Below are 26,523 nucleotides of genomic sequence, written 5' to 3'. Positions count from 1 at the left end.
CTACAAGCGTACGATGGCGACAGTTAGGCAAGTTTTGAGGATCTTATGAGAGTCTACGATTTGCATAAGGTACATCTGCCTTAACGCCTAGTGGATGGGATGTGGGGATCGCTGACTCCTGCGTTGATGAATGTTCAATGAGAAGAAGCTTGGAGGCATCAAATCCGTTTTCTTTTCCTTCTTTCTCTTCTTTTCCATCGTCCTCATCATCATCACCAACATTTAAATCGCCATCATGATCTTCATCATCATCATCATCATCATCATCATCATGATCATCATCATCATCGTCATCATCATCATTATTATTATCATCTTCATCATTGCAGCTGTCATCTGTGATTGTATAAAAATAAAGATTTATAGATTTTTTAAGGCGCTAAAATCAATGAGAATGTGATTTTCAAAATATCAAATTAAAGAAATGTGGTGTCATTGTAGCACGTCTGACCGGTAATCAGAAGGTCTGAGGTTCGATCCCCAGTCGAGGTAGACTAGCTTTTTTCCCTGTATTTTTCTTTCTTGCTTTGTCTGGCACCTTTCACACACACACTTGTTCAGATTTTTATCTTATGACACTTGATTTCGGATCCGAAGGTCCTGGGTTCGAGCCTTGCTCGGCGCATAGTTGAGTCCTTGAAAAGGCTCTTTAATCATATTCCCTCACCGTACTCAGCTGTAAAATGAGTACCTGGCCGTAAACAACGTTGTCGGAAAAAAATTGTAATATCACCTAACAGGCGAAATGTCTCGTTCTACATGTTACGTGTTGTTGTTTGTCAGGGACCCCTTGTAAAGCGCTTTGAGCACGTTTAGTGGATATTGCGCTATATAGAAGCTCAATTTATTTTTTTATCTTGATTTTTAAAACATATTAAGTCACGTTTTCAGAAGAAAAAAAATGTAATTTTATGTGCGACTATAATATGTTCTTGTGGTAAGACAATCGCCTTTTGAAATGTTGTGCTGTATAAACGCAAACGTTTTGTTTTGTTTTGTTTTTGTCTTTGTTTGTTTGTTTTTTTTGTTTTATGGGGGTTTCTTTGTTTTGTTTTGTTTTTTTTTTTTTTTGTTTTTTGTTTTTTGTTGTTTGTTTGTTTTGTTTTTTTTGTTTTTTTCTTTTTTTTTTTGTTTTTTTTTTTTTTTTTTTTTTGGTTTTTTTTTTTTTTGGGGGGGGGGGTTAAATATCATTAATGTAATGACTTAATACATGCTTTGTGTACGTCAAAGACAAAAAAATCCTTAAGTGTTTTGAAGTTTCAAATTTTCTCTGGCGATTTTAACATTGCTTGAGCGTGTTAACTCATTTTTAGCAGAACCATATTTTCAATTGGATTCAGTAGTCTGATGTCACGCCACCCGGCAACGGCGGCCATCTTTGTTCGAAACAAAGAAAATCATTACTTTTTATTCTTCATGCTGGCTAGAACTTTTCATATGCCTTGTGATCAGAAAGTGTAAAAGTCAAAACATGATCAAATTTATGGGGTTTTTTTTTCCTCTGGATACGCTTTTATGCTCGCCGGGGAAATACTCGTATTTCATACGGCGTCCGCAATTGTTCCGATAGTTTCGAGCCAGTGTAACTAAGTTACCATGCGTCATAAGGAAGGAAGTGACGTTACGACTATTGAAGAGGATTCACATAGTGCCAGTCAAACGATAGGCGAGATTTTAGTAATAACATTCTTACACAATCCGCCACTACCATGTACTCCTTCACACCTGATTCGAGTAGGGTATAATAATATGTGTAACGTGACTTACCTAGGGACACAAAATCGGGACCTGAATTTTCCATGATCATTATCACCCAAGGAAACTTGGAGACGTGCCGTAGAGAAGGTCCTACAGCAGAGAGGTCTGTCTGTCCCTCGAGATGGCCCCAAGAATAGCTGTTGACAGGACCAGGTGGAGATCCTTTGCATCGCCTCAAGTGCCAGCAGGCCCGTGTCATGATGTGTAGTAAATATAACGAGTACTGGTATCAACTCACGCCAAGCCTTAGTATGTGAATCGCCCAACTTCATATTGTTTTTAGTTGTAGACATGGTCAAATTTGTAATTCTTTCTCGTGATCCTTATTGAATTTATCCTGACTTAGATGATTAACGATAACACAATTGATTTCAGTTAATTGAGATTTATTTATTTGACCATGTCTCCAACTAAAAGCATTAAGAAGTTGGGCGATTTACATACTAAGGCTGGGCGTTAGTCGATACCAGTACTCGTTATATTTACTACACATCATATCATGTCAGCCTGGAGAGGATTGATTGAGTGACTATCACCCATCCGGTTACTGACCTCGCTTATCATTGCTTGACTTGTGACAAGATGATATACAGTACTGCTGAGCCACTGAGCCACATTATAAAAGCGCTCTGCCATTGTTATGTTTCGTCCTGCATGTCCTGAGTTGCTGTTGGCTTTTGACCCCTTGTAAAGCGCATTGAACACATAAATTAGTAAGCAGATGCTCCATTAAAAAGCTAATGGGTTTATCTTATGGAACGATTCTGTTTAAAGCTATAGTATATATGGAACGAAGATGACGTCACTCAGGCCTTTGTTATTGTTTTTTGCCATCCGCGTTAATGAGTAATTCTCAAAAAATGTATTAACAAGACTATAAACGTTAAAGGTTGCACACAGTTTTGTGTGTTGGTCCGTTATACTTCCGGATGGCAATGATATGAGCTTCTTAGCCAAGTGCATACTATCTATAGATAGTGTGCGCTTTGCTTAGAAGCTCATAACATTGCCATCCGGAAGTATAAAGGATCAACACATAAAACTATGTGTAACCTTAAACGTTAATAGTCTGATTAATAAAGTTTAGCGAGAATTACTCACAAACAAAGGTGGCAAAAAACAACAACAAAGGCCTGAGTGACATCATCTTCGTTCTATATATAGGAATTGGATTCAACAGTCTGATGTCACGTCGCCCAGCAACGGCGAACAGCGTGGTTTAAACAAAGAAAATTGGTACTTTCTATTTTTCATGCTGGCAAGAACTTTTCATGTGTCATGTGATCAAAATGTATAAAAGTCAAAACATGATCATATTTATAATGTTTTTCTCATCTGGATACACTTTTATGCTCGTCGGAGAAATATTTCATGAGGGCCTCCGCCATTGTTCCGATAGTTAGAACCAGTTACTATCCGTCATTACGAGGGAAGTGACGTCATGACTGTTGAAACCAATTGACAATTGCTTTTACCTTTATTACTTTCCTTCGTCAAAGCTATGCCTTTCTCTATGTGATCAATACATTGATCACGTGATTGTGGCATGGGCCAGAGTCTATCCAGAACGAAGAACAAAGGGAGAGCAATCAGGCAGATAACGGCACATGCCCTGAACGTCCACCTGGCTCCAACCTCTTGTACGAATTGCCCGGCAATCAGAATACCAAGACCACGACCTAGGAAATTCAAACATTTTTTAAAGATATATATAGCAATCAGGGTTTCATTTACCATATTCTCCATCTCCTTCTACTCCTTTTCCTCCTCCTCCTCCTCCTCCTCCTCCTCCTCCTCCTCCTCCTCCTCCTTCTTCTTCTTCTTCTTCTTCTTCTTCTTCTTCTTCTTCTTCTTCTTCTTCTTCTTCTTCTTCTTCTTCTTCTTCTTCTTCTTCTTCTTCTTCTTCTTCTTCTTCTTCTTCTTCTTCTTCTTCTTCTTCTTCTTCTTCTTCTTCTTCTTCTTCTTCTTCTTCTTCTTCTTTACTTAGAAACTAGAGAACGGATAAGAGAGAGATAGAAAGATAGATAGATAGATAGAGAGAGAGAGAGAGAGAGAGAGAGAGAGAGAGAGAGTCTACGTTTTAAAAAAATATCAAAGACTTTGATAAAGAGAACAGAACTAACAATTACGAGAATGAGATAAATTCCTATCTTACCAAAATCCCAGTAAACCGCCCCAGCAATACCGTGACACGTGGCCTGTGTACCGGGGGCCGCCATTTTACTCGTGGAACCGGAAGCAGCTGCCCAGAGGACCGAGTAGGTGACGCCGTGCAGTAGCTCTATGGGAAGGACCGCCCAGGGAGACTGGACAAAAGACGTGGCCAAAAACCTCAAGATGTGGCCCACGAGCACCAGATTCATGGCACAGATTGGGCCCAGACGTTTTAACAAGCGGCCTGTAAACCTGTAAGACGCCGCTCATCAGTTTTTCAACGTAACATTGTGGTAGGAAACAACAAGCGTAACAAACATAGAACATACCTCTTTACGTGCAATATAATCTATTCTTTTAAATAAATAAAAAAAGGGTTGAGGGTTACCCTCGCCGAATTCAGGTGTAAAATGAGTACCTGGCCGTTAACAGCGTTGTCCTTGTCGGAAAAAAATTGTAATATCACCCAACAGCCAGTCATGTCTCTTTCTATATGTTACGTGTTGCTGCTGGTCAGGGACCCTGAGCGCTTTGAGCACATTTAGTGAATATTGCGCTATCTAAAAGATCATTTTAAAAATGTATTTGGATTTATTTTGTGTTTTTAAAATTATTTTTAGTTTTTTTGTTGTTTTTTTTTTTTTTTGTTTGGCTTTGCCATTGTTCTTTGAGATTCTTTTATGATTAGAAATTGGATTCATTCTCCATCATAACTTGAGCTTTTATATAGGGCAATATCCACTATTGACTCCGGTCAACATGACTGACACCTGTTGGCACTGAGCTTTGGCTCAGTGTATTAGGTATGTCGAAAGCTTCCCCTTTTTATCGAGTGATTGAATACTGTTGGTTTTGTTTGTTTTTTGACGGGACACCAATGTAATATCGTGGAATCACTCAACTCAGAAGCCTTAAGTGACTATATTTGGTATGTGAGAGGAGGACAGTTTTATTACTAAGTATAAGGTAGAGTATATACAAATATATTGCAACAACATTGTAAGTACGAAAAACAGTATAAATAACTCAACTAGGGCATGCCACTCCTATATTACACATTTGTAAGTACAAATAATATTTTAAACAATGGACTTAATGAATAATAACTAGTTAAGCTGTAACTAAAATCAAATAGCTAATAACAAAGGGGAACAACTCTTTCCTAGCGTAATTATATAACAGGATCATCATCATCATCATCATTGCCTTTTTCACCCTGGGTCAGGGTATAGGCCACAGACAAACAGTCTCCATCCTTCTCTATCCTGAGCTAACTTTTTTTTTATCTCATTCCAGGTCTTACCACTTCTCTGTATATCAGCTTCTTTAATTCTTCTCCATGTTCCTCGTGGCCTTCCCCTTGATCTTCTGCAGGATACCACGCTAAATATAAACATTTCAACTCATAAATGATTGTCAAGTCAAGTAAGTCATATCTACTAAACGTGCTCAAAGTGCTTTACAAAGGTTCTCACCTCAACATGATTATGGAGGAAATGCAATGGACAACGACAGTGAGAGCAAGGTTGAAAGGAGTTCCACCAATGTCGGCAATGAACCACATGATATAGTTCTGTGAGACCCCAATAATGAAGCCGTAGAGAATCAGTTTCCCTAGAAGGAGTCTGAAGGCCGGGTTGGAGAGCACCGCGTGGACGTCTTGAAAAAGGTTGTTGTTCTTCTTGTTACTGTTTGTTGGAAGAAAAGTTTACACGTCTTATTTTAACTCTCTCATTTCAGCCATTTTCAGAATTTTTCACGAAACTTCAAGCTTCCCAACATAAGAATATATTTTTTTCTACTCAAACAGAAAAGGAACAAGTATTTTTTTTTTTTTGGAGCTTTTATATAGCGCAATATCCACTAAATATGCTCAAAGCGCTTTACAAGGGGCCCCTGGTCAACAGCAACATTTAACATGTAGGACGGGACATGACGCCTGTTAGGCGATATTACAATTTTTCGGACAAAGCAAACGCTGTTAACGGCCAGGTACTCATTTTACACCTGAGGACGGTGAGAGAATGTGAGTAAAGAGCCTTTTCCAAAGGCTCAACTATGGGCCGAGAGCAAGGCTCGAACCCATGACCTTCCGATCCGAAAGCGAGTGTCATACCACTAGACCACATAGCCGCACATCATCTCATTTATCTCATTCCATGTCTTATCACTTCTCTGTCCTTTCGGCTTTGTCTGTTGTTGTCCTTCTGTCATTACAGAAACTCTTCGGTCCCCCAAGCTAAAAAAAAAAAAGGACTTGATTTGTTTGTCTGCGTTTCTGTAACGGTTTGAGTTTTACGGAAGGGGTGTTAACCTTTCGGCAACCCCCAACCTGGAGGACCAGGTGACTCAAAAAAGGGGGAGTCTCACACATCATTAGTCGCCAGAAAAAAAAGGCTACTATTTTTCTTGATATTGACTGCCAGGTGAAGAGTTTGAGGTGCATATTTGCATGTCTTAGTTTATATAGATTATTTTTAAAAATCTAAGCCTTTATAGCGCATAGTCACTAAATTATATATGCTCAAAGTGCTTTACAAATGGGGAGGGGTGGGATAAAAGCCAACAGCAACATTGAACATGGTGAAAAAGTTAAAGCACTTATTTGTCCAACAGAAATGGAGAAGGAAGTATTCCAGTTTCTCTTTCATCATCACCCAGAACACGTTAAAGTAAAAACGTGGAAATAAAAAATAAATACCTTGTCTTTCACAGCTTCAAATTTGTATTTCGTCGGCATCAAACCAGCGTGCATATATTTGCAGGTCTGATAACCGAACGCGATTATAGGCTTGATTAAACATTGTTAAAATTGACGGTTTAAGAGTAAGCTATTTTCAATACAGCAACGAGTCCATAACAAATTGGATTATCAGACCTGAAAATAGGAATACGTTGGATAAAGTGTTCCTTTGAATTACCTTCCAGTTTTGAGTTTGGCGATGACCACAGCACTGGCCAGTATTGTAAGGCATAGACACACGGTGAACAACACTCCTAAGTCATTGGTCTGAAGACAATAGATATGATGATGATGGTGATGATGATGATGATGATGATGATGATGATGATGATGATGATGGTGGTGGTGGTGGTGGTGGTGGTGGTGGTGGTGTTGGTGGTGGTGGTGGTGGAGGTGGATGTGGTGAGATGGTTGAAGAGAAGGAGGAGTAGAAAGAGGAGGAGGAGGAGGAGAAGAAGAAGGAGGAGGAAGAGGGGGAGAAGGAGTAAGAGGAGGATGAGAAGGAGGAGTAGGAGTAAGAGGAGGATAAGAAGGAGTAGGAGGAGGGGGAGGAGTAGAAGGAGTAAGAGGAGGAGGAGGAGGAGAAGGAGGAAGAGGAGGAGGAGGAAGAGGAAGAAGAACAGGAGAAGGGGTGGAATTAAGGGAAGAGGAGGATTTTTTTTAAGTCGTCCTTTAAAGCCATTCAGTTCATGAAGCCGGAATTTATCCCAATTTCAATAGCGTGAAAAGGACAGCAGCAATTGCTTGCTACCCTTTGGATAGGACGCTAGTAAGAGGAGGAAGAGGAGGAGGAGGATGCTGAGAACGAGGAAAAAAATAACATAGGATTGGATAGAGGAAAAACGTGGAAATAAATCAGGAGGGGGGAAAGTACATTGTCCTTCAGAGCCACAAGGCCAATGGAAAGGAGCTTATTCCGGTCTTTGTAGCGTGAAACAGACGATACAGATCCCTGGTATCCTTTCGTTTTAATAGCGCGTTAGTTGCATGGACAATACAGCTTGACAGATAGAACAGTTCCAGTTACTGAACTTTCTCCTTACCAACTATAGGAAAATCGTCACATTCGTTACGATACAACCAACATTTTTCTTATTCAAATTATTTCTCTTGTACATCATAAAATTTAAAGATAATGAACAGTGTGTTGTACAGCATGTTTTGCTATTGAAATAATTTATTGCAAGAACACACTGCTATTGTGATAAAAATCTATTTTTAAGTTAGTTGGGTGTGAAGTTTTGGAGAGAATCCTGAAAATGGGTGGTAAGGAGAGAGTTAACTCTCTCCTTACTGATCAATTTCAGTATTTTCCCAAAATGGCAGGCTTACCCAACAGAAAAATTGATTGTTTAAACTCAAACAAGCTCTCTACAAAACAACTTAATGTTATTATTAATTAAACGTAAAACCATTCTGCATATTTTTAAAAACAAAGACCATTCTTCATATTTTTGTGATGTACAAAATAAATCTGAATAAGAAAAATGTATATTGTGTCGTAACAAATGTGACGATTTTGCTGAAGGTGGTAAGGAGAGAGTTAACCACTGCTAGGTCGTATGTCAGAAATAAATCTGGACTTTGATGCAAATGCCCAGATTTTGATGCAAATGCTCCATGAACTAACTAAATTATGACAAATTGCCACTATTTTGAGGACAATCAAGACAAATTATTATTATCAAATTGCTCCATGAAATGACAAATTGCTACTATTTTGAGGACAATAAAGACAAATTATTATTATCAAATTGCTCCATGAAATGACAAATTGCCACTATTTTGAGGACAATCAAGACAAATCATTATTATCAAATTGCTCCATGAAATGACAAATTGCCACTATTTTGAGGACAATAAAGACAAATTATTATTATCAAATTGCTCCATGAAATGACAAATTGCCACTATTTTGAGGACAATAAAGACAAATTATTATTATCAAATTGCTCCATGAAATGACAAATTGCCACTATTTTGAGGACAATAAAGACAAATTATTATTATCAAATTGCTCCATGAAATGACAAATTGCCACTATTTTGAGGACAATAAAGACAAATTATTATTATCAAATTGCTCCAGTAATGACAAATTGCCACTATTTTGAGGACATTAAATACAAATTATTATTATCAAATTGCTCCATGAAATGACAAATTGCCACTATTTTGAGGACATTAACGACAAATGATGATTATCAAATGCTCCATGAACTGAGCTATCGGGGTACCCGTGAAGAACATAAACAGGAAGTAAGATAGAATGTCGAGAGGAACTTGAGCTTCTAGCTTTTATATAGTGCAACATCCACTAAACGTGCTCAAATTGCTTTACATGGGCCCCCTAGCCAACAGCAACATGCAGCATGTAGAACAAGACATGACGCCTCTTAGGCGGTATTGCAAATTTTTTTTCAGACCGAGACAATGCTGTAAACGGCCAGGTATTCATTTTATACCTAAGTATGGTGAGAGAATGTGAGTAAAGAGCCTTTTCCAATGACTCAACTACACACTTCTTGGGACTCGAACCCAGGGCCTTCCGATTGGAAGGCAGCAGCCTCTTATGGTTCACACTACTATGTTATGACGATCGACCCAATCAGCAAAGTCCGGTCCGCATTCGTGCACCGTCGCGAACCCGCCGAGTAGCATCGTCACAACACACCTTTCGACTAGATGCTCTGCCGTCTCGAATTCTTGCCCACAGAGTGGACATATTGGACAGGTAGTAGGACCCCACCGATGTAACGCACTTGCCGTTAGGCAGCTCCTCGACCGAAGCCGATTCGCAGCTACCCAGTGTCTCCTCTTACTGGTATCAAAGCCTGGCAACTTCTCACCAAGCTTAGAGGAGTGTAGGTCCCCGCCCCCACGAGGGATTGAATTCGTCAACATCGCCGCACGCAGAGAGATAATGAGAATTGGAAAGAATCTTGCGAAAGGAGGAATTAAGTTTCGAAAGGAGAAAACAGCATGGCATAAAAACGCACCTTGTGGAGACCCACACTGACTGTGGTGGTTGCGATGATAGCGGTCCCTGTCCCCAGTGAGCCCCATAGTCGCTGTCGGGCCCATCGGTGGCGGTTCGTGCCCAGGATGGAATAGATGAGGGCATCTGCCAAACTGTATGTGTAATGATAAAGATGATGATGATGATGATGATGATGGTGCGGATGATGATCACGACAGCGATGATGATGATGATGAAGATTATCATCATCATCATCATCATCATCTTCATCATCATGAAGATGATGACGATGATGATGATGTCGGTGATATGATGATGTTAATGATGAAGAAGAAGGAGGAGAAGAAGAAGAAGAAGAAGAAGAAGAAGAAGAAGAAGAAGAAGAAGAAGAAGAAGAAGAAGAAGAAGAAGAAGAAGAATTACTTTCAAGTCTTGGGTTTAAAATTTTTGTCGACACGTTGGGGGGGGGGGGGGGGGGGGGTGTCATATCGATCTATAAATTAAAAGTGTCGTCTCCAGAGTAGAGGCATAATGATTGACGAAAAAAAAAATTTTTTTGAACATCTTGTAAAATGTAAATCTATCAGTTTTATGAAGAATAAATGTTACCTTGTAGTAGAGGCATAAAATGTCCGGGACACCAAAATGATGAAGAATGCCAAGATAAAAACATCGTCAAAGTTAACATGCTTCAGGATTGCTCCGTCGTCCTTTTCAAAGAGTTGTATAGAATATTCTGGAATTTGAATGATGAGGGAGTTCCCGACTCTCACGGCAGACGATATTTTGGTCAAATTCGTTGCACACCGCCATTGCTTTGGTTGATGACATCCGGGCCAGTATCGATTAATTCCCCTTGGATTTTGAAATTCGTTCGTGACAATTTTATTGAAACCATTTTTAATATCAGTGCTGCTTCTACTTATCCTATTATCAATATTATTACTTCTATTATCACTACTACTACTACTACTACTACTACTACTACTACTACTACTACTACTACTACTACTACTACTACTACTACTACTACTACTACTATTATTATTATTATTATTATTATTATTATTATTATCATCATCATCATCAGCATCATGATCATTACGACTACTATTACTACTATTACTGCTACTACTACTACTGCTGCTGCTGCTAGTGCTATTACTACCACTGCCGTTCTCACTGAATCTATTTATGTTATGATTTTGAACACCAATTTGATAGTAAAGAAATCCATTTGACCAAGGAACTTCTGCGATCAGATAAAAACAAGCTTGTGTCGCTCCACTGACTACAAAGCTTTCAAATTGAAGACTAGTAGGACACGAGATCGTCAAATATCTTCTATCAAAGCCATTTATACTTTCAAGTGATTTTATACTTTCCAGTGATGTTATACTTTCTGATGATTTTATACTTTCTGGTGATTTTATACTTTCTGTTGATTTTATACTTTCTGATGATCGTATACTGTCTGATGATTTTATACTATCCAATGATTTTGTACTTTTTGATGTTTTTAAACGTTCTGGTAATTTTATGCTTTTAGTTGATTTCATACTTTCTGACGATATTATACGTTCTGGTGATTTTATACTTTCTGATAATCTTCCAATTGTACAGTGTGTGAATTCATAGTTGCCATTGTATAGTTTAACAATATTATCTTTGTTATTATATATGTTGCTATATTTAGAATCAAGTTGACAAAGCCCAATGTTGAATAATTGATAATCCGAGTTGTTTTTGGTTCCTGGGAAATCTTGAGCGCCTTCATTTTCACGGCCCTCTAGAAATCTGAGAGTGAAGAAGCAAGTCCCAAATCCTGAAACGAAAACGTTGAAAATGGCAAGGTGACACATTTTGGAGCTGGCAGGTGTGTAAGGTATAAATCTGGAAAGGTTTGAACGAAACAAAGCTGTCAAAGCAGAAACAATAATAATAATAATAATAATAATAATAATAATAATAATAATAATAATAATAATAGTAGTAGTAGTAGTAGTAGTAGGAGTAGTTAGTAGTAGTAGTAGTAGTAGTAGTAGTGTAGTAGTAGTAGTAGTAGTAGTAGTAGTAGTAGTAGTAGTAGTAGTAGTAGTAGCAGTAGTAGTAGTAGTAGTAGTAGTTAGTTGTGTGTTAGTAGTAGTAGTAGTAGTAGTAGTAGTAGTAGTAGTAGTAGTAGTAGTAGTAGTAGTAGTAGTAGTAGTAGTAGCAGCAGTAATAATCATAATAATAATGATAATAATAAATAATAATAATGAAGCATTTATAAAGCGCACACTACATCCGCTCAAAGGTGCTCAGGGTGCTATGAAAAAAAACCCAAAAAACCCCCAGTTATAATCAATAGTTAATCGATTTTTTTAAATTGAGCTTTTATATAGTGCAATATCCACTAAACGTGCTCAAAGCGCTTTACAAGGTTTTCCCTGGTCAACAACAACATTTAACATGTAGGACGGGACATAACGCCTGTTTGTCCGAAAAAAGGCAACGCTGTTAACGGTCAGGTACTCATTTTACACCTGAGTACGGTGAGAGAATGTGAGTAAAGAGCCTTTTCCAAGGACTCAACTATAGGCCGAGAGCGAAGCTCGAACCCAGGACCTTCCGATCCAAAAGCGAGTGTCATACCACTAGACCACATAGCCGCACTTAATCGATACACAAATTAGAATATAGATACAACGGACTAAAACTAAAAGGCACAGGTGAAAAGTTCAGCTTTCAGAATCTATTGAAAAATTTCAAATGAAGGGCTGGATCCAGTTTTAAAACGTATGCGATTCCATAACCAAGGGGCACTGATACACAACGACTTACTGTTAAATTTGTTTGAAAGTTTTCTTATGATAAGCAATAAAAAATGTAAAAGAAAAAGGCAACATAAACTATCAATTTGTCTCAAATGGTACCCCAGTTCCTTGTTTGTGTGCGATTGTGTGTTGAGTGTGTGTGTTTGTGTGTGTGTGTGTGAGTGAATGAGTGTGCGGCTATATGATCTTGTGGTATGACACTTGCATTCGGATCGGATGATCCTGGGATCAAGCCTCGCTCGGCGCATAGTTGAGTCCTTGGAAAAGGCTTTTTACTCACATTCTCTAACCGTACATTTTCCGTCCCCCCATCTTATCCGCCATATATACTTATACAACATACAACCAAAGCCATTTTCCTTCCCCCCATCTTATCCACTATACATACCTATACAACACACGACAAAGCCATTTTCCTTCCCCCCATCTTATCCACTATACATACCTATACAACACACGACCAAAGCCATTTTCCTCCCCCCCCCCCCATCTTATCCACCATACATACCTATACAACACACGACCAAAGCCACCCCCCCCCCTCCCCATCTTATCCGCCATACATACCTATACAACACACGACCAAAGCCATTTTCCGTCCCCCCAACTTATCCGCCAACATTCCAATGGCTGGCCTTGTAAACAGGCAAAGAAACACAGAGCATCCAATGATAATGCCGATCTCCGAGGCTGTCAGGTCGAGTCTTTTCAGAAAAACTGTGATGTAAGGAATCACCATACATGCTGAGGAAAACATGTAGATATATGGAAACACTGTGTATCTGAGGAATCGCCATGCATGCTGAAGAAAACATGTAAATATATGGAATCTCTATGTATGTATGTAAGGAGTACCATGCATGTTGAAGAAAACATGAAGATATATGGAATCACTATGTAATGAATCTCCATGAAAGCTGAAGAAAATATGTAGATATATGAAATCTCTGTGTATGTAAGGAATCACCATGCATGTTGAAGAAAACATGTAGATATATGGAATCACTATGTAATGAATCACCATGCAAGCTGAAGAAAATATGTAGATATATGAAATCACTATGTATGTAAGGAATCACCATGCAAGCTAAGGAAAGTATGTAGATATATGGAATCACTAGGTAATGAATCACCATGCAAGCTGAAGAAAATATGTAGATATATGGAATCTCTATGTATGTAAGGAATACCACGCATGTTGAAAAACCTTGTAGATTTATTTACTCATATGTATGTAAGGAATCACTATGCATTATGAAGAAAACATGTAGATATATGGAATCACTAAGTATGTATGGAATCACTATACATGCTGGAGAAAACACATAGATATATAGAATGACTATGCATACTTGAGAAAGCGTTTTGTGTATATAATGTGTGCACACATGGCAATTCCTTACATACATACATAATGATTCCATATATATATATATATGGAATCATTATGTATGTATGTATGTATGTATGTATGTATGTATGTATGTATGTATGTATGTATGTATGTATGTATGTATGTATGTATGTATGTATGTATGTATGTATGTATGTATGTATGTATGTATGTAAGGAATCACCATGTGTGCTAGAGAAAACATGTAGAGTTATGGAACTACTTAATATGTATGGAATCACCGTGGATGCTGAAGATAACATATATATTTTATATAAAATCTAAGGAGTCATCTTGTATGGACCAATCTCCATGCATACAGGAGGAAGCAATAAACTATAGATAGAATGCGATTGGCAAAGAAGCTCATAACATTGCCATCCGGAAATATAACGGACCAACACACAAAACTGTGCATCCATGAACGTTTATAGTCAGGTTAATACAGTTCAGTGAGCATTACTCACATACGCGGATGGCAAAAAAAACAATAACAAAGACCTGAGTGACGTCATCTTCGAACTATCTATAAGTCAATATATGTGACCCATCGTGCCAACCAGGTAGTATTTTGATGGAAAGAACTTTACCATAGACTAACGTCGTAGTTTGAGACTGTCCATTGAACGCTACAGAAAACAAGATACACTCCAACTACATCATAAAATATTTACTAATAATAAGTCTTAAGCTTGAGCTTTTATATAGAGAAGTATCAACTTAACGTGCTCAAAGCGCTTTACAAGAGGTCCCTAACCAACAACAACACTTAACATGTAGAACAAGACATGACGCCTGTGAGACGATAATACAATTCTTTTCGGACACAGACAACCCTGTTAAGGGCCAGGTACTCATTTTACACCCGAGTACGGTGACACAGAATGTGAGTAAAGAGTCTTTTCCAAAGACTCAACTATGCGCCGAGCGAGGCTGAAAACCAGGACCTTCCGATCCGAAAGCGTGTGTCATACCACAAGACCACATAGCCGCACGATTCATTATATTCCTGACATACGTAGTGATTATATATTTCTATATGCTTTCTTCAGCATGCATGATATTCCTTACATACGTAGTGATTATATATTTCTGTATGCTTTCTCCAGCATGCATGCATTTCCTTACATACGTAGTGATTATATATTTCTATATGTTTTCTTCAGCATGCATTTTATTCCTTACATACGTAGTGATTATATATTTCTGTATGCTTTCTCCAGCATACATGATATTCCTTACATACGTAGTGATTATATATTTCTGTATGCTTTCTCCAGCATACATGATATTCCTTACATACGTAGTGATTATATATTTCTGTATGCTTTCTCCAGCATACATGATATTCCTTACATACGTAGTGATTATCTATTTCTGTATGCTTTCTCCAGCATACATGATATTCCTTACATACGTAGTGATTATATATTTCTGTATGCTTTCTCCAGCATACATGATATTCCTTACATACGTAGTGATTATATATTTCTATATGATTTCTTCAGCATGCATGGTGATTCCTTATATATTAAGTCATTGGATCTGATGCTTTTTTTCTTTCATTGAGAAAGAAAAATGTTCTCATAGTTGTTGTTTTTTTTTTTTTTTTTTTTTTTTTTTTTTTTTTTTTTTGGGGGGGGGGGTGGGGGGGTTGCAGCCCTTCAGTGTGTCTGACCCCTGGGTTGGTTGAGCATTTTTCAAGATTCAATTTGAGAAGAAATAATATTTAGTCTTTAAGATAAATAAACAAAATATCTTATTAAGCGTAAGAGCGTAGTTTACCTCCATACATTAGGAAGTTGAAAACTTTCAGTGGGAAGAGTTCCTTGTTGATCGACCATTTTGAATGTTTACCAGTTGATGCCGTCACAGTGGGAGTCGTTGCCATTGCGACGATCAAAAATATATAGTCAGTGCATCTTTGAAGTAGTAAAGATTATTCGGAAGAAATTAATTTATAGAAATGAGATGATGATGACAACGATAATAATGATAATAATAATAATAATAATAATAATAATAATAATAATAATAATAATAATAATAATAATAATAATAATAATAATAATAATAATAATAATAATAATAATAATAATAAAAATGTATAATAATAATAATAATAATAATAATAATAATAATAATAATAATAATAATAATAATAATAATAATAATAATAATATAATAATAATAATAAAAATTAACTATGTGGTCTTGTGGTCTGACACTCGCTTTCGGATCGGAAGGTCCTGGGTTCGAGCCTCGCTCGGCGCATAGTTGAGTCAACGGAAAAGGCTCTCATCGGGTGTAAAATGAGTACTTGGTTGTTAACAGCTTTGTCTCTGTCGGAAAAGAAATTGTATTATCGCCTATCAGGCGTCATGTCTCGTTTTGCATGTTACGTATTGCTGTTGGTCAGGGATCCTTTGTAAAGCACTTTGAGCACGTTTTGTGGATATTGCTCTATATAAGAGCTCAGGTTTGTTTGGGTTTTGTTTCTTTTTTGTTTTGCTTTTAGGCAAGATTAACTTTGTCAACAAAGAAGAGTGTTTTTTTTTTCTCAGCACACAAAGAATACAAAAACCAAGCTGGGCACAAGAAACAATCTCCTGGCAAAACTACATGGGGACCAGATCCAAAAACAGTCAGGACAACCGCACTAGCCCTCAGCTATTCATCAGCTGAATACGCCTCATAAGTCTGGGCAAGATCCTGCCATGCTAAAATGATTTATCTGAGCTTCATAACACCATTACTGATGTCTTGAAACCAAATGCAGTTCCAGTCCTCCATCGGCTGGCTGGCATTGCACCTCCTAACATTCGAAGAGCCACTGCTTCCAAAGATATATAAACAGGAAATGAACCCAAGGCTCCCCCTCCGTAACCACAACCCAACGACAAGTAGACTGAAGTTGAGAAAGAACTTCAAGACGAAAAAAGGCAAAAGGAAAATCACTCAAATGAAGCCGGTGACGAATCCGAGAGAAGAACTGCTCTACGAAACTGAGCTCCCCAGGAATAAATGAGTAACACTGAACAGAGCACGGGCAAAACTTGAGAGAACAGATGGAAGCATGAAAAAGTGGGGACTGGCTGAGACCAGCTTGTTGTACATGTGGATGGCCCAGAGCAGACGACGGAGCACGTCCTTAGAGAATGTCAGGACGGGCTCAGCTGTAGTGATCATGATCTTAGAGTCTGCTCTCCAGAAGCTGTGGAGTGGGTTCGGTGTTGGAGCGACAAGCTATGACGATGATTTGACAACACCCAAACAATCTCTCTCAGTGATCGTTTATCAGCTTGGTTGTACTTACTCTGACAAGTTAAAAATGCCATATAGATAGTATGCACTTGGCTAAGAAGCTCATAACATTGCCATCCGGAAGTTTAATGGACCAACACACAAAACTATGTGTAACCATGAACTTTTATAGTCTGATTAATACAGCTTAGTGAGAACAACTCACAAACGCGGATGGCAAAATACAATAACAAAGGCCTGAGTGACGCCATCTTCGTTCTATCTATACGTATTTGAGACTTTTTGACAAACGTATGGGGCATATAAATAAAATATAATATGTACGAATATTAGCACCTCTCATAATCGAACGCAGGAGGGGAAAATAAATTCGGACATCAAATCCAGTACTATTTTGGTTCCTAAATCCTTGGGTATGTGTATGTAACCAGTCCTTCGGCGGACTAAGAATGAATAGGTTACATAAAGGTGGCATAACTAATTCCGTAGCAGGATGCATAGGCAGATTCTTAGGATTACGGGACGGATGGTCTTTATTGGCGACCAACATATATATTATTTAGACTAGAAAATAAGATACCATCAATATGACACTAGAAGATCGATTACACAAGGTATGTATTCAGTCCTCCAGAAGAGTGGTTTTACACTTCCAATGAAATAGGAACCAGTTTTTTGACATCACACTTTTCTTCCCTATTATGGGCTCGATTTAATTAAGTTGTAGTGGACAACACTTTCCGTTGGTTTGAGAGTATTTCCATTACAACAATGAGCCCATAAAAATTTGGGTTATCAGACCTGCACATAAGTACGCGTCAACTTGAAGTAAAAGTTTTCTCACCAAAATTAAAGAAGCAACGTGTTTTGTGTGAATATTGCACAAACTGTAGCTGATTCTATCAAACCTAATATTTGGACTTATCAGGCTAGCGTGTGTATAGACTTAACCATTGTTTGTAATATACATGTGTTGCTTATTTCATCACAATATCGGTTTATCTTATCATAGGGAAAATTCAAGATGAATGGGGATGATCTATATTACCTTTCAATGTGTGCTCACGGTCATTGGTCACATTGCAAAGTGTGCTCAAAATGACACACATAGTGAAAAGTGTTCACAGTTTGAGAAATATCCAACATCATTATTGGTCATTTTGCTCAGCATGACACACGAGTATGTTTACACTTTTCATAAACACAGCAGCGTAATTTATTGAGAAATGTCCAATCGGTGTACAGCAATAAGTCATGTGATCGATGACTAGGTTGGACTGAAACCTGAATATAGATCGTTCCATCATTGTGTCATCACATTAGAATGTTATTTTACAACACTCAAGCAATCACTCAGACCGTGGCCTTAGTAAACTCGTGGCCTGATACTGACCAACAAATGGCATCATAAGACAAGTCTTTGGCCACAAAAGAAAACACATCGTGAGTTGTATTCAACAGTTCAACCAATGAGATCACTTGTGTCCTTGAGCTCTACCAACGACAACTCACTAGGCGATCCACAAAACTAAAAATGACGTCAAAATATGGGTCTTAGTCGGTTTTAGTCAGGTTAAAAGATAACGATAGCTACGGCTTTAGGCAGGTTAAAAGTTAACGATGGCTACGGTTTAAGTCAGGTTAAACGTTAACGATGGCTACGTTCAGTGTCGAGTCGTTTACCAACTTGGCCGTACAATGACAAAATTTTTTTTTAAATTTTGGCGAGAAAAAAAATATATTTCAAATACCAATCAATTGAAATAATCCAACATTTGGTAAAAGAAAAAAAGTAAAATCTCTAAAAACTGCCAATTCTTTTGTCTTTTTGGCAACGTGGTGGACATTTATACTTCTTCTTTTTCAAGTACCAAGTCTGTGCCAGACATCGGTGATCATGGTACACCATTCAAGAAGATAATATTACTCTTCTCTTTCTTTGTCACCCAGCTGTTCAAACTATTCATATGTTTTTCTTGGTTTACCTTTACTCTTTTTATCTTCTATATTTCCTGTGAGAGCAAGATGTTCAATATTTTTATGTCGATTTAGCTGCCCTAAATATTGCATTTGTCTTTTTCTTATTGTACGAATTATTAACCTTTTAGTTTCAGCTTGCTCTAATACTCCTTCCTTAGTTTTCTTCTCTGTCCATGAGATTCTTAACATCCTTCTAAGAAACCACATTTCTGCTGCCTCCAGTTTCTTTCTAATGTCTTCTGTAATTGTCCAACTTTCGCAACCATATAATAATACTGACCATCAAAACATTATGTTTTGTTTTGATTGAGATATTGTGGTTTTTCAAAATTAGACTCATTTTATTAAAACTATCTTTAGCTATTGCAATTCTCCGTTTTATTTCTGTGATACATCTGCCATCTGAAGATGTATCCAAGATATTTAAATGTCTTGACTTGTTTTATCGTTTTTCCTTTGCTTATTAAGTTAAATGTTGGATTTCTTTCTCGCCTTGATAAAACCATGCATTCTGTCTTTTTCACATTTAAATATAAACCCATACGTTCACTCTCTGTAACTACTTCAAGGAGTAATTGTAAATCTTCTTTTGAGTCTGAGATTAGTGCTGTGTCATCTGCATACCTTAAATCGTTGATTCTCACCATTGATCTTAATGCCTGGACTTTCTCCTAAAGTTCTAATGATTGTTTCGCTGTTGATATTAAAAACGTCTGGTGACAAACATATCCTTGTCTAACACCTCTTTTAATTTCTTTATATTCATTGAATTTTCCTTTAATCCTGACGGTTGCACTTTGATTACAATATAAGTTTCTAATAATTCTTTGATCTATTCCATCTATGTCTAGTTCTTAAATGATATTAAATAATTCACCATGTCTAACTTTATCAAATTCCGTTGAGTAATCAATAAAACAGATAGATATGTCTTTCTGGACTTCATTACATCTTTCCATCAACATTGAAAAGGTGAAAATAGCATCTCTTATACCCTTGTCAGGGACAAATCCAAATTGAGTTCTTGATATCTCTGGTTTTAGACTTTTCCTCATTCTGCTCATTAGTACTCTTAAGAGAATGTTTGTGAAGTGACTCATTAGACTACTCGTTCGGTGTAACTCACATTCCATGGCCCCTGGTGACTTTGGAAGTGCTATAAACACTGACTAATAAATCATCTGGAATTTTACCATTGTCCTAAATCCTATTAGATAGATTTGTCACCATGTTTAAGCTTAAATCCTCTAATGTTACGATTATTCCTATTGTGATATTATCAAGGCCTGTTGCTTTGCCTAACTTCATTTTTTAAACAGCTGCTTATACTTCTTCTTTTAGAATTGGTGGTCCGTCTATCTCTTTGTTTATTGTTAAATTTTCTCTTTCATCATCAAAAAGTTCCTCTATATACTCTGACCATCTATTAAACACACATGTTCTATCCATCAATACACTGCCATCTTTAGCTTTTATTCATCCTGTGCTTGAACATACTCTTTTGCCACTGACTTCTTTTATCTTTTCATGTATAAATTTGCTATCGCTATTTTGTTTTATTTCTATTTCTAGACACTGATCATTTATCCATTTCTCTTTTGCTTCATGACATCTATATCGAACTTTGATACTTGGAATAAACACAAGTTTTCTGTCCAAAATATAAAAAAGATATCGCTTTATCTTACCGTAGACAAGATGAATTATGTCAATAAATTAGAGAATTACTTAACAACACCCACAAACATTCTCAAACAAGCACTCGGTATCTTGTCGAATAACAACAATTAAAAATACTTTTTTTTTCATTTTGGCCATAACATTTTTACGTCAAATATTGATCAATAAGAATGGCCAGAAAGTCTCCAATATGACATTTTTTGAAATGTCAATTTTTTAGACTTTTTGACACCATGGGGGATATTAGAATTGAACTTAAGTTATTTGAAATACACGTTTGTGTCCTGACATGCAGGGCTCTGTAGAGGGACAGAGGAGAAGAGGAAGACAGAAAAAAAATTATGGTAAGACAACATCAAAGAGTGGAGAAGCCTGGATCTCAATAGATAGTATGCGCTTGGCTAAGAAGCTCACAACATTGCCATCCGGAAGTATAGATAGTATGCGCTTGGCTAAGAAGCTCACAACATTGCCATCCGGAAGTATAGATAGTATGCGCTTGGCTAAGAAGCTCACAACATTGCCATCCGGAAGTATAGATAGTATGCGCTTGGCTAAGAAGCTCACAACATTGCCATCCGGAAGTATAGATAGTATGCGCTTGGCTAAGAAGCTCATAACATTGCCATCCGGAAGTATAGATAGTATGCGCTTGGCTAAGAAGCTCATAACATTGCCATCCGGAAGTATAGATAGTATGCGCTTGGCTAAGAAGCTCATAACATTGCCATCCGGAAGTATAGATAGTATGCGCTTGGCTAAGAAGCTCATAACATTGCCATCCGGAAGTATAAAGGTCCAACACACAAGACTGTGTGTAACCATGAACTTTTATAGTCATGTTAATACAGTTCAGTGAGAATCACTCACAAACGCGGATGGCAAAATACAATAACAAAGGCTTGAGTGACGTCAACTGCATACTATCTATAGCCTTGTAGAAAAGCCAGAGACCGTGACGAATGGCGTATGGTTGTGAAATCTGCATCCCCGCCCCATATCCCCCAGACAACCAACTGGTCATGGGATTGAGTGAGTGAGTGAGTGAATGAGTTATGTCCGCAGCGCCCCCCCCCCCCCCCCCCCCCACGCGATCAAACTGGTTATGGGGTTGAGGGAGTGAGGGAATAAGTTATGTGTCCTAGAGGATGAACAAAAATATTGTCTTATCTCATCGTAAGCAAGATAAGCTGCTCATCATATCTAAAAGTCGCTTACCAATACTCTTCAACAGCCGTAATGTCACTTCCTTCCTAATGACGAATGGTAACTTAGTAACACTGGCTCTAAACTATCGGAACAATGGCGGACGCCCGTATGAAATATTTCTCCGGCGAGCATAAAAGCCTACCCAGAGGGAAAAGAACATAAACTTGATCATGTTTTGACTTTTACACATTCTGATCACAAGGCATATGAAAAGTTCTAGCCAGCATGAAGAATAAAAAGTAATGATTTTCTTTGTTTAGAACCAAGATGGCCGCCGTTGCCGGGCGGCGTGACATCAGACTACTGAATTCAATAGACACTTAGATAGAATGCGCTTGGCCAAGGAGTTCACAACATTGCCATCCGGAAGTATAACGGACCAACACACAAACTCTGTGTAACCATGAACTTTTATAGTCTGATTAATACAGTTTAGTGAGAACAACTCACAAACGCGGATGGCAAATACAATAACAAAGGCCTGAGTGACGTCATCTGCATACTATCTATAGATAGTTCGAAGATGACATCACTCAAGTCTTTGTTATTGTTTTTTGCCATTCGCGTTTATGAGTAATGCTCACTGAACTGTATTAACCCGACTATAAACGTTCATGGATACACATAGTTTTGTGTGTTGATCCGTTATACTTCCGGATGGCAATGTTATGAGCTTCTTAGCCAAGCGCATATAATCTATATTACCTAATATTTATTTTCTCTTATCACAGGAGAAACAATAACATTTCATTAGATAGCCTAAGATAACACATAATAAATGTGTAATCTCAATTATGTCATCATACTCGTAGACACACTCATTGCTGATAACAATGTGAAAGGCAAAACTAATTAATTTTGGAATGGCTTATTATCTTGTCTAGAAATTCCTTTGTTTGGTTCGGTCATAGATGATAATATAATGATGATGATAATAATTATGATGATGATGTTGTTGATGATGATGATGTTGTTGATGATGATGATTATGATGATGATGTTGTTGATGATGATGATGATGATGATGTTGTTGATGATGATGATGTTGTTGATGATGATGATGTTGTTGATGATGATGATGATGATGATGTTGTTGATGATGATGATGTTGTTGATGATGATGATTATGATGATGATAATGATGATAATGATGATGATGTTGTTGTTGTTGTTGATGATGATGATGCTGATGATGATGATGATGATGATGATGATGATGATGATGATGATGATGATGATGGTGGTGTTGTTGTTGATGATGATGATGATGATGATGATGATGTTGTTGATGATGATGATTATGATGATGATAATGATGATGATGATGATGATGATGATGATGATGATGATGATGATGATGATGATGATGATGATGATGATGTTCCGTACCATCACACAAAACTATGTGTAACCTGAAACGTTAAAAGTCTGATTGATACAATTTAGTGAGAACTATTCATAAAAATTACTGGATAAAAACAATAACAAAGAGTTGAGTGACGTCAATGTCGTTCCTTCTATAGTGACGTCACACCTTTTACTCTCCTGGTTCCAAACTCCTTGAAAGTGTGTATGACACCAGCCTTTCGGTAGACTAATAATGAATAGGTTACACATTGCATTTTAAGTTACTACTACTACTACTTTAGTAGCAGGATGTATTGATAGTTCGAAGATGACGTCACTCAGGTCTTTGTTATTGTATTTTGCCATCCGCGTGTATGAGTAATGCTCACTGAACTGTATTAACCAGACTGTTAACGTTCATGGATATAGATAGTTCGAAGATGACGTCACTCAGGTCTTTGTTATTGTTTTTTGCCATCCGCGTTTATGAGTAATGCTCACTGAACTGTATTAACCTGACTATAAACGTTCATGGATACACACAGTTTTGTGTGTTGGTCCGTTATACTTCCGGATGGCAATGTTATGAGCTTCTAAGCCAAGCGCATACTATCTATAGGCAGATTCTTAGGATTACGGGACGTAAAAGAGCGAGGATGGATGATCTTTATAGAAGACCAGTATATATTTGAAATAGAAATAACATGCCATCACTCTGAAACGAGAAGATTTTAGCCATGCCTCCAGAAATTGATTTTACACTTCCAGTGAGATTGGAACCAGTTTTTTCACATCACACTTTTGCTCCTTATTGCGACGAAAATCACATTTTTGTTAGATATGTCGCTTTCAATGACTGAAAGCGGGTGGTTGGATGGGAGCATCACCCTTGAATCATATACCTATGATGTTCGCATGGGTGTACGATCCGATAGTGATGTCGTTTCTTCTTCTCTTTACTAGCCTATCCTGCTTCTTTGGTTTGTGATTGTATTTTTGACAGGGGATTTTTTTTTTTCTGTAAATCTTCTGCCTGTTTGTTCTTGGTTATTTATAATTTAGCTTATGATATCTTTAGGTTATGATTTTGATTTACATTTGTACTATTTTTGTTAGATTGCTTGTTTTTTTGTTCCAGCGGTCTCTCATATAACCTCAATTGTGTTGGAAGAGACCTAAAGCAACAAACAAACAAAAAAAAATCAATGACTGAATGGACATGATCTATAGATAGTTCGAAGATGACGTCACTCAGGCCTTTGTTATTGTTTTTGCCATCCGCGTTTGTGAGTTGTTCTCACTAAACTGTATTAACCAGACTATAAAAGTTCATGGTTACACAGAGTTTGTGTGTTGGTCCGTTATACTTCCGGATGGCAATGTTGTGAACTCCTTGGCCAAGTGCATTCTATCTATATTAACTTTCCATGTGCTCGAGGTCATTGGTCACATTGCAAAATATGCTCAAAGTGACCTACATAGTGAAAAGTATTCACCGATTTTGAACTATCTAGCATTACGATTGGTCATTGTGTTCAGCTTGACACATGGGTATGTTTACAACTTTCATAAACAACACAGCGTGTTTACATTTGTTCAGAAATGTCCAACCGTTGGACAGCAACAAATCACGTGATTGATGACTCGGTTGGACTATAACATGAATATAGATAGTATGCAGATGACGTCACTCAGGCTTTTGTTATTGTTTTTGCCATCCGCGTTTGTGAGTTGTTCTCACTAAACTGTATTAACCAGACTATAAAAGTTCATGGTTACACAGAGTTTGTGTGTTGGTCCGTTATACTTCCGGATGGCAATGTTATGAACTCCTTGGCCAAGCGCATTCTATCTATAGATCGCTCCCATTTCGAAACCAGATGAAAATCACTGGCAGGGCTATCAAACATCAAGGAAAAAACGCAGAAGACAGAGACTAACCAGTAGATTTTTGACCAATCAAAAACATGAACATTGTGACACACCTCCATACGTGCTCGGACGAACATGGTTGGTTGTCTATAGATAGTATGCGCTTGGCTAAGAAGCTCATAACATTGCCATCCGGAAGTATAACGGACCCACACACAAAACTGTGTGTATCCATGAACGTTTATAGTCTGGTTAATACAGTTCAGTGAGCATGGCAAAAAACAATAACAAAGGCCTGAGTGACGTCAACTAAGAACTATTTATTGATGAATCGGGAGACACGCACAACATTGGCATCCGGACATACAACGTATGACCAACACACAAAACTATGTGTAGCCTTGAACGTTAATAGATAGAGTTGAGTTACCGTCACTCAGGTCTTTGTTGTTGTTTTTTGCCATCCATGTTTATGAGTAATTTTCACTTAACTGTATTATAAACGTTCAAGGTTACACATAGTTATGTGTGTTGGTCCTTTATACCTCCGATGGCAATGGTGTGAGATTCTTAGCCAAGCGCATACCATCTATAGTCTGGTTGATCGTGGCCTTCGTAAAGTTATGGCCTTATACTGACCAAAAAATGACGTCAAAATGCCAGTCTTTTGCCACAAAAGAAAACAAATCGTGAGTTGTATTCAATAGTTTGGCCAATGAAATAACTTGTTTCCATGAGCTCTACTAACGACAACTCACTGGGCCGTGCAAAAAAAAAAACAACAAATAATGACGTCAAATTGTCAGTTCTTTTGGATTTCAGTGTCAGACTATAACATAACGTCATAAACATGGATGGCAAAAACACAATATCAAAGATCTGAGTGATGCCAACTTCGTTCTATCTATCGCTTCCCGACCTTCCTTGTTTTCCGTCAAGACTCATTAGACACATTCTATAGTAATAATAATAATAATAATAATAATAATAATAATAATAATAATAATAATAATAATAATAATAATAATAATAATAATAATAATAATAATAATAATAATAAAAATAATAATAATAATAATAATAATAATAATAATAATAATAATAATAATAATAATAATAATAATAATAATAATACAACAAAAGAGCAATCAAAATCTCACCTTTGACTCTCAAATCAGACCCAAATGATAACAACACATTATTTGATAAAACGCAGATAGATACATTCTATCTAAGTCGGTGTATCATTACAACCCTTTTCTCCAAAAACTCTACCGATGGGGTAACCCTCTCGACTCCAACAATGACCATGTGAGACGTTACAGTCC

The 26,523-nt window shown here is 37.4% G+C and overlaps 1 protein-coding gene across 3 annotated transcripts; it reads right to left on the bottom strand.

Annotated features, from left to right (window-relative positions):
* LOC144969942 (uncharacterized) lies at positions 1-26,404 on the bottom strand. 3 transcript variants are annotated; one of them, XM_078909028.1, is made up of 10 exons: positions 26,357-26,404; positions 15,629-15,788; positions 13,018-13,194; positions 10,244-11,459; positions 9,654-9,786; positions 6,834-6,922; positions 5,388-5,600; positions 3,914-4,164; positions 3,234-3,437; positions 1-336 (listed from the first exon to the last, which is right to left on the bottom strand). In XM_078909028.1, the coding sequence occupies exons 2-10, from the start codon at positions 15,732-15,734 to the stop codon at positions 44-46; spliced, it is 2,682 nt and encodes an 893-aa protein (XP_078765154.1). In that variant the 5' UTR covers positions 15,735-15,788; positions 26,357-26,404; the 3' UTR covers positions 1-43. The 3 variants fall into 3 exon arrangements, with proteins under 3 accessions (XP_078765154.1, XP_078765155.1, XP_078765153.1); XM_078909029.1 differs by having other exon boundaries at positions 15,629-15,765; positions 26,356-26,402; XM_078909027.1 differs by lacking the exon at positions 26,357-26,404 and adding an exon at positions 21,986-22,674 and having other exon boundaries at positions 15,629-15,765.
* Between the last annotated feature and the right edge of the window lie 119 nt (positions 26,405-26,523).

Source organism: Berghia stephanieae, chromosome 4 (genome assembly GCF_034508935.2).
Source record: "Berghia stephanieae isolate SIO BIC M18660-M18661 chromosome 4, UCSD_Bste_1.3, whole genome shotgun sequence".
Classification (NCBI taxonomy): domain Eukaryota; kingdom Metazoa; phylum Mollusca; class Gastropoda; order Nudibranchia; family Aeolidiidae; genus Berghia; species Berghia stephanieae.
Note: the sequence above shows the minus strand (reverse complement) of the source record. Positions and strands in the feature narration are given on the sequence as shown.

Excerpts from the sequence above, each read along its gene's own strand:
- LOC144969942 (XM_078909028.1), bottom strand. The coding sequence starts at position 15,734 with ATGGCAACGACTCCCACTGTGACGGCATCAACTGGTAAACATTCAAAA. Across the intron at positions 13,195-15,628 it reads CAACTTCCTAATGTATGGAG|CATGTATGGTGATTCCTTAC; the intron begins GTAAACTACGCT and ends TGTTTTCCTCAG. Across the intron at positions 5,601-6,833 it reads GCCAAACTCAAAACTGGAAG|TAACAAGAAGAACAACAACC; the intron begins GTAATTCAAAGG and ends TCCAACAAACAG.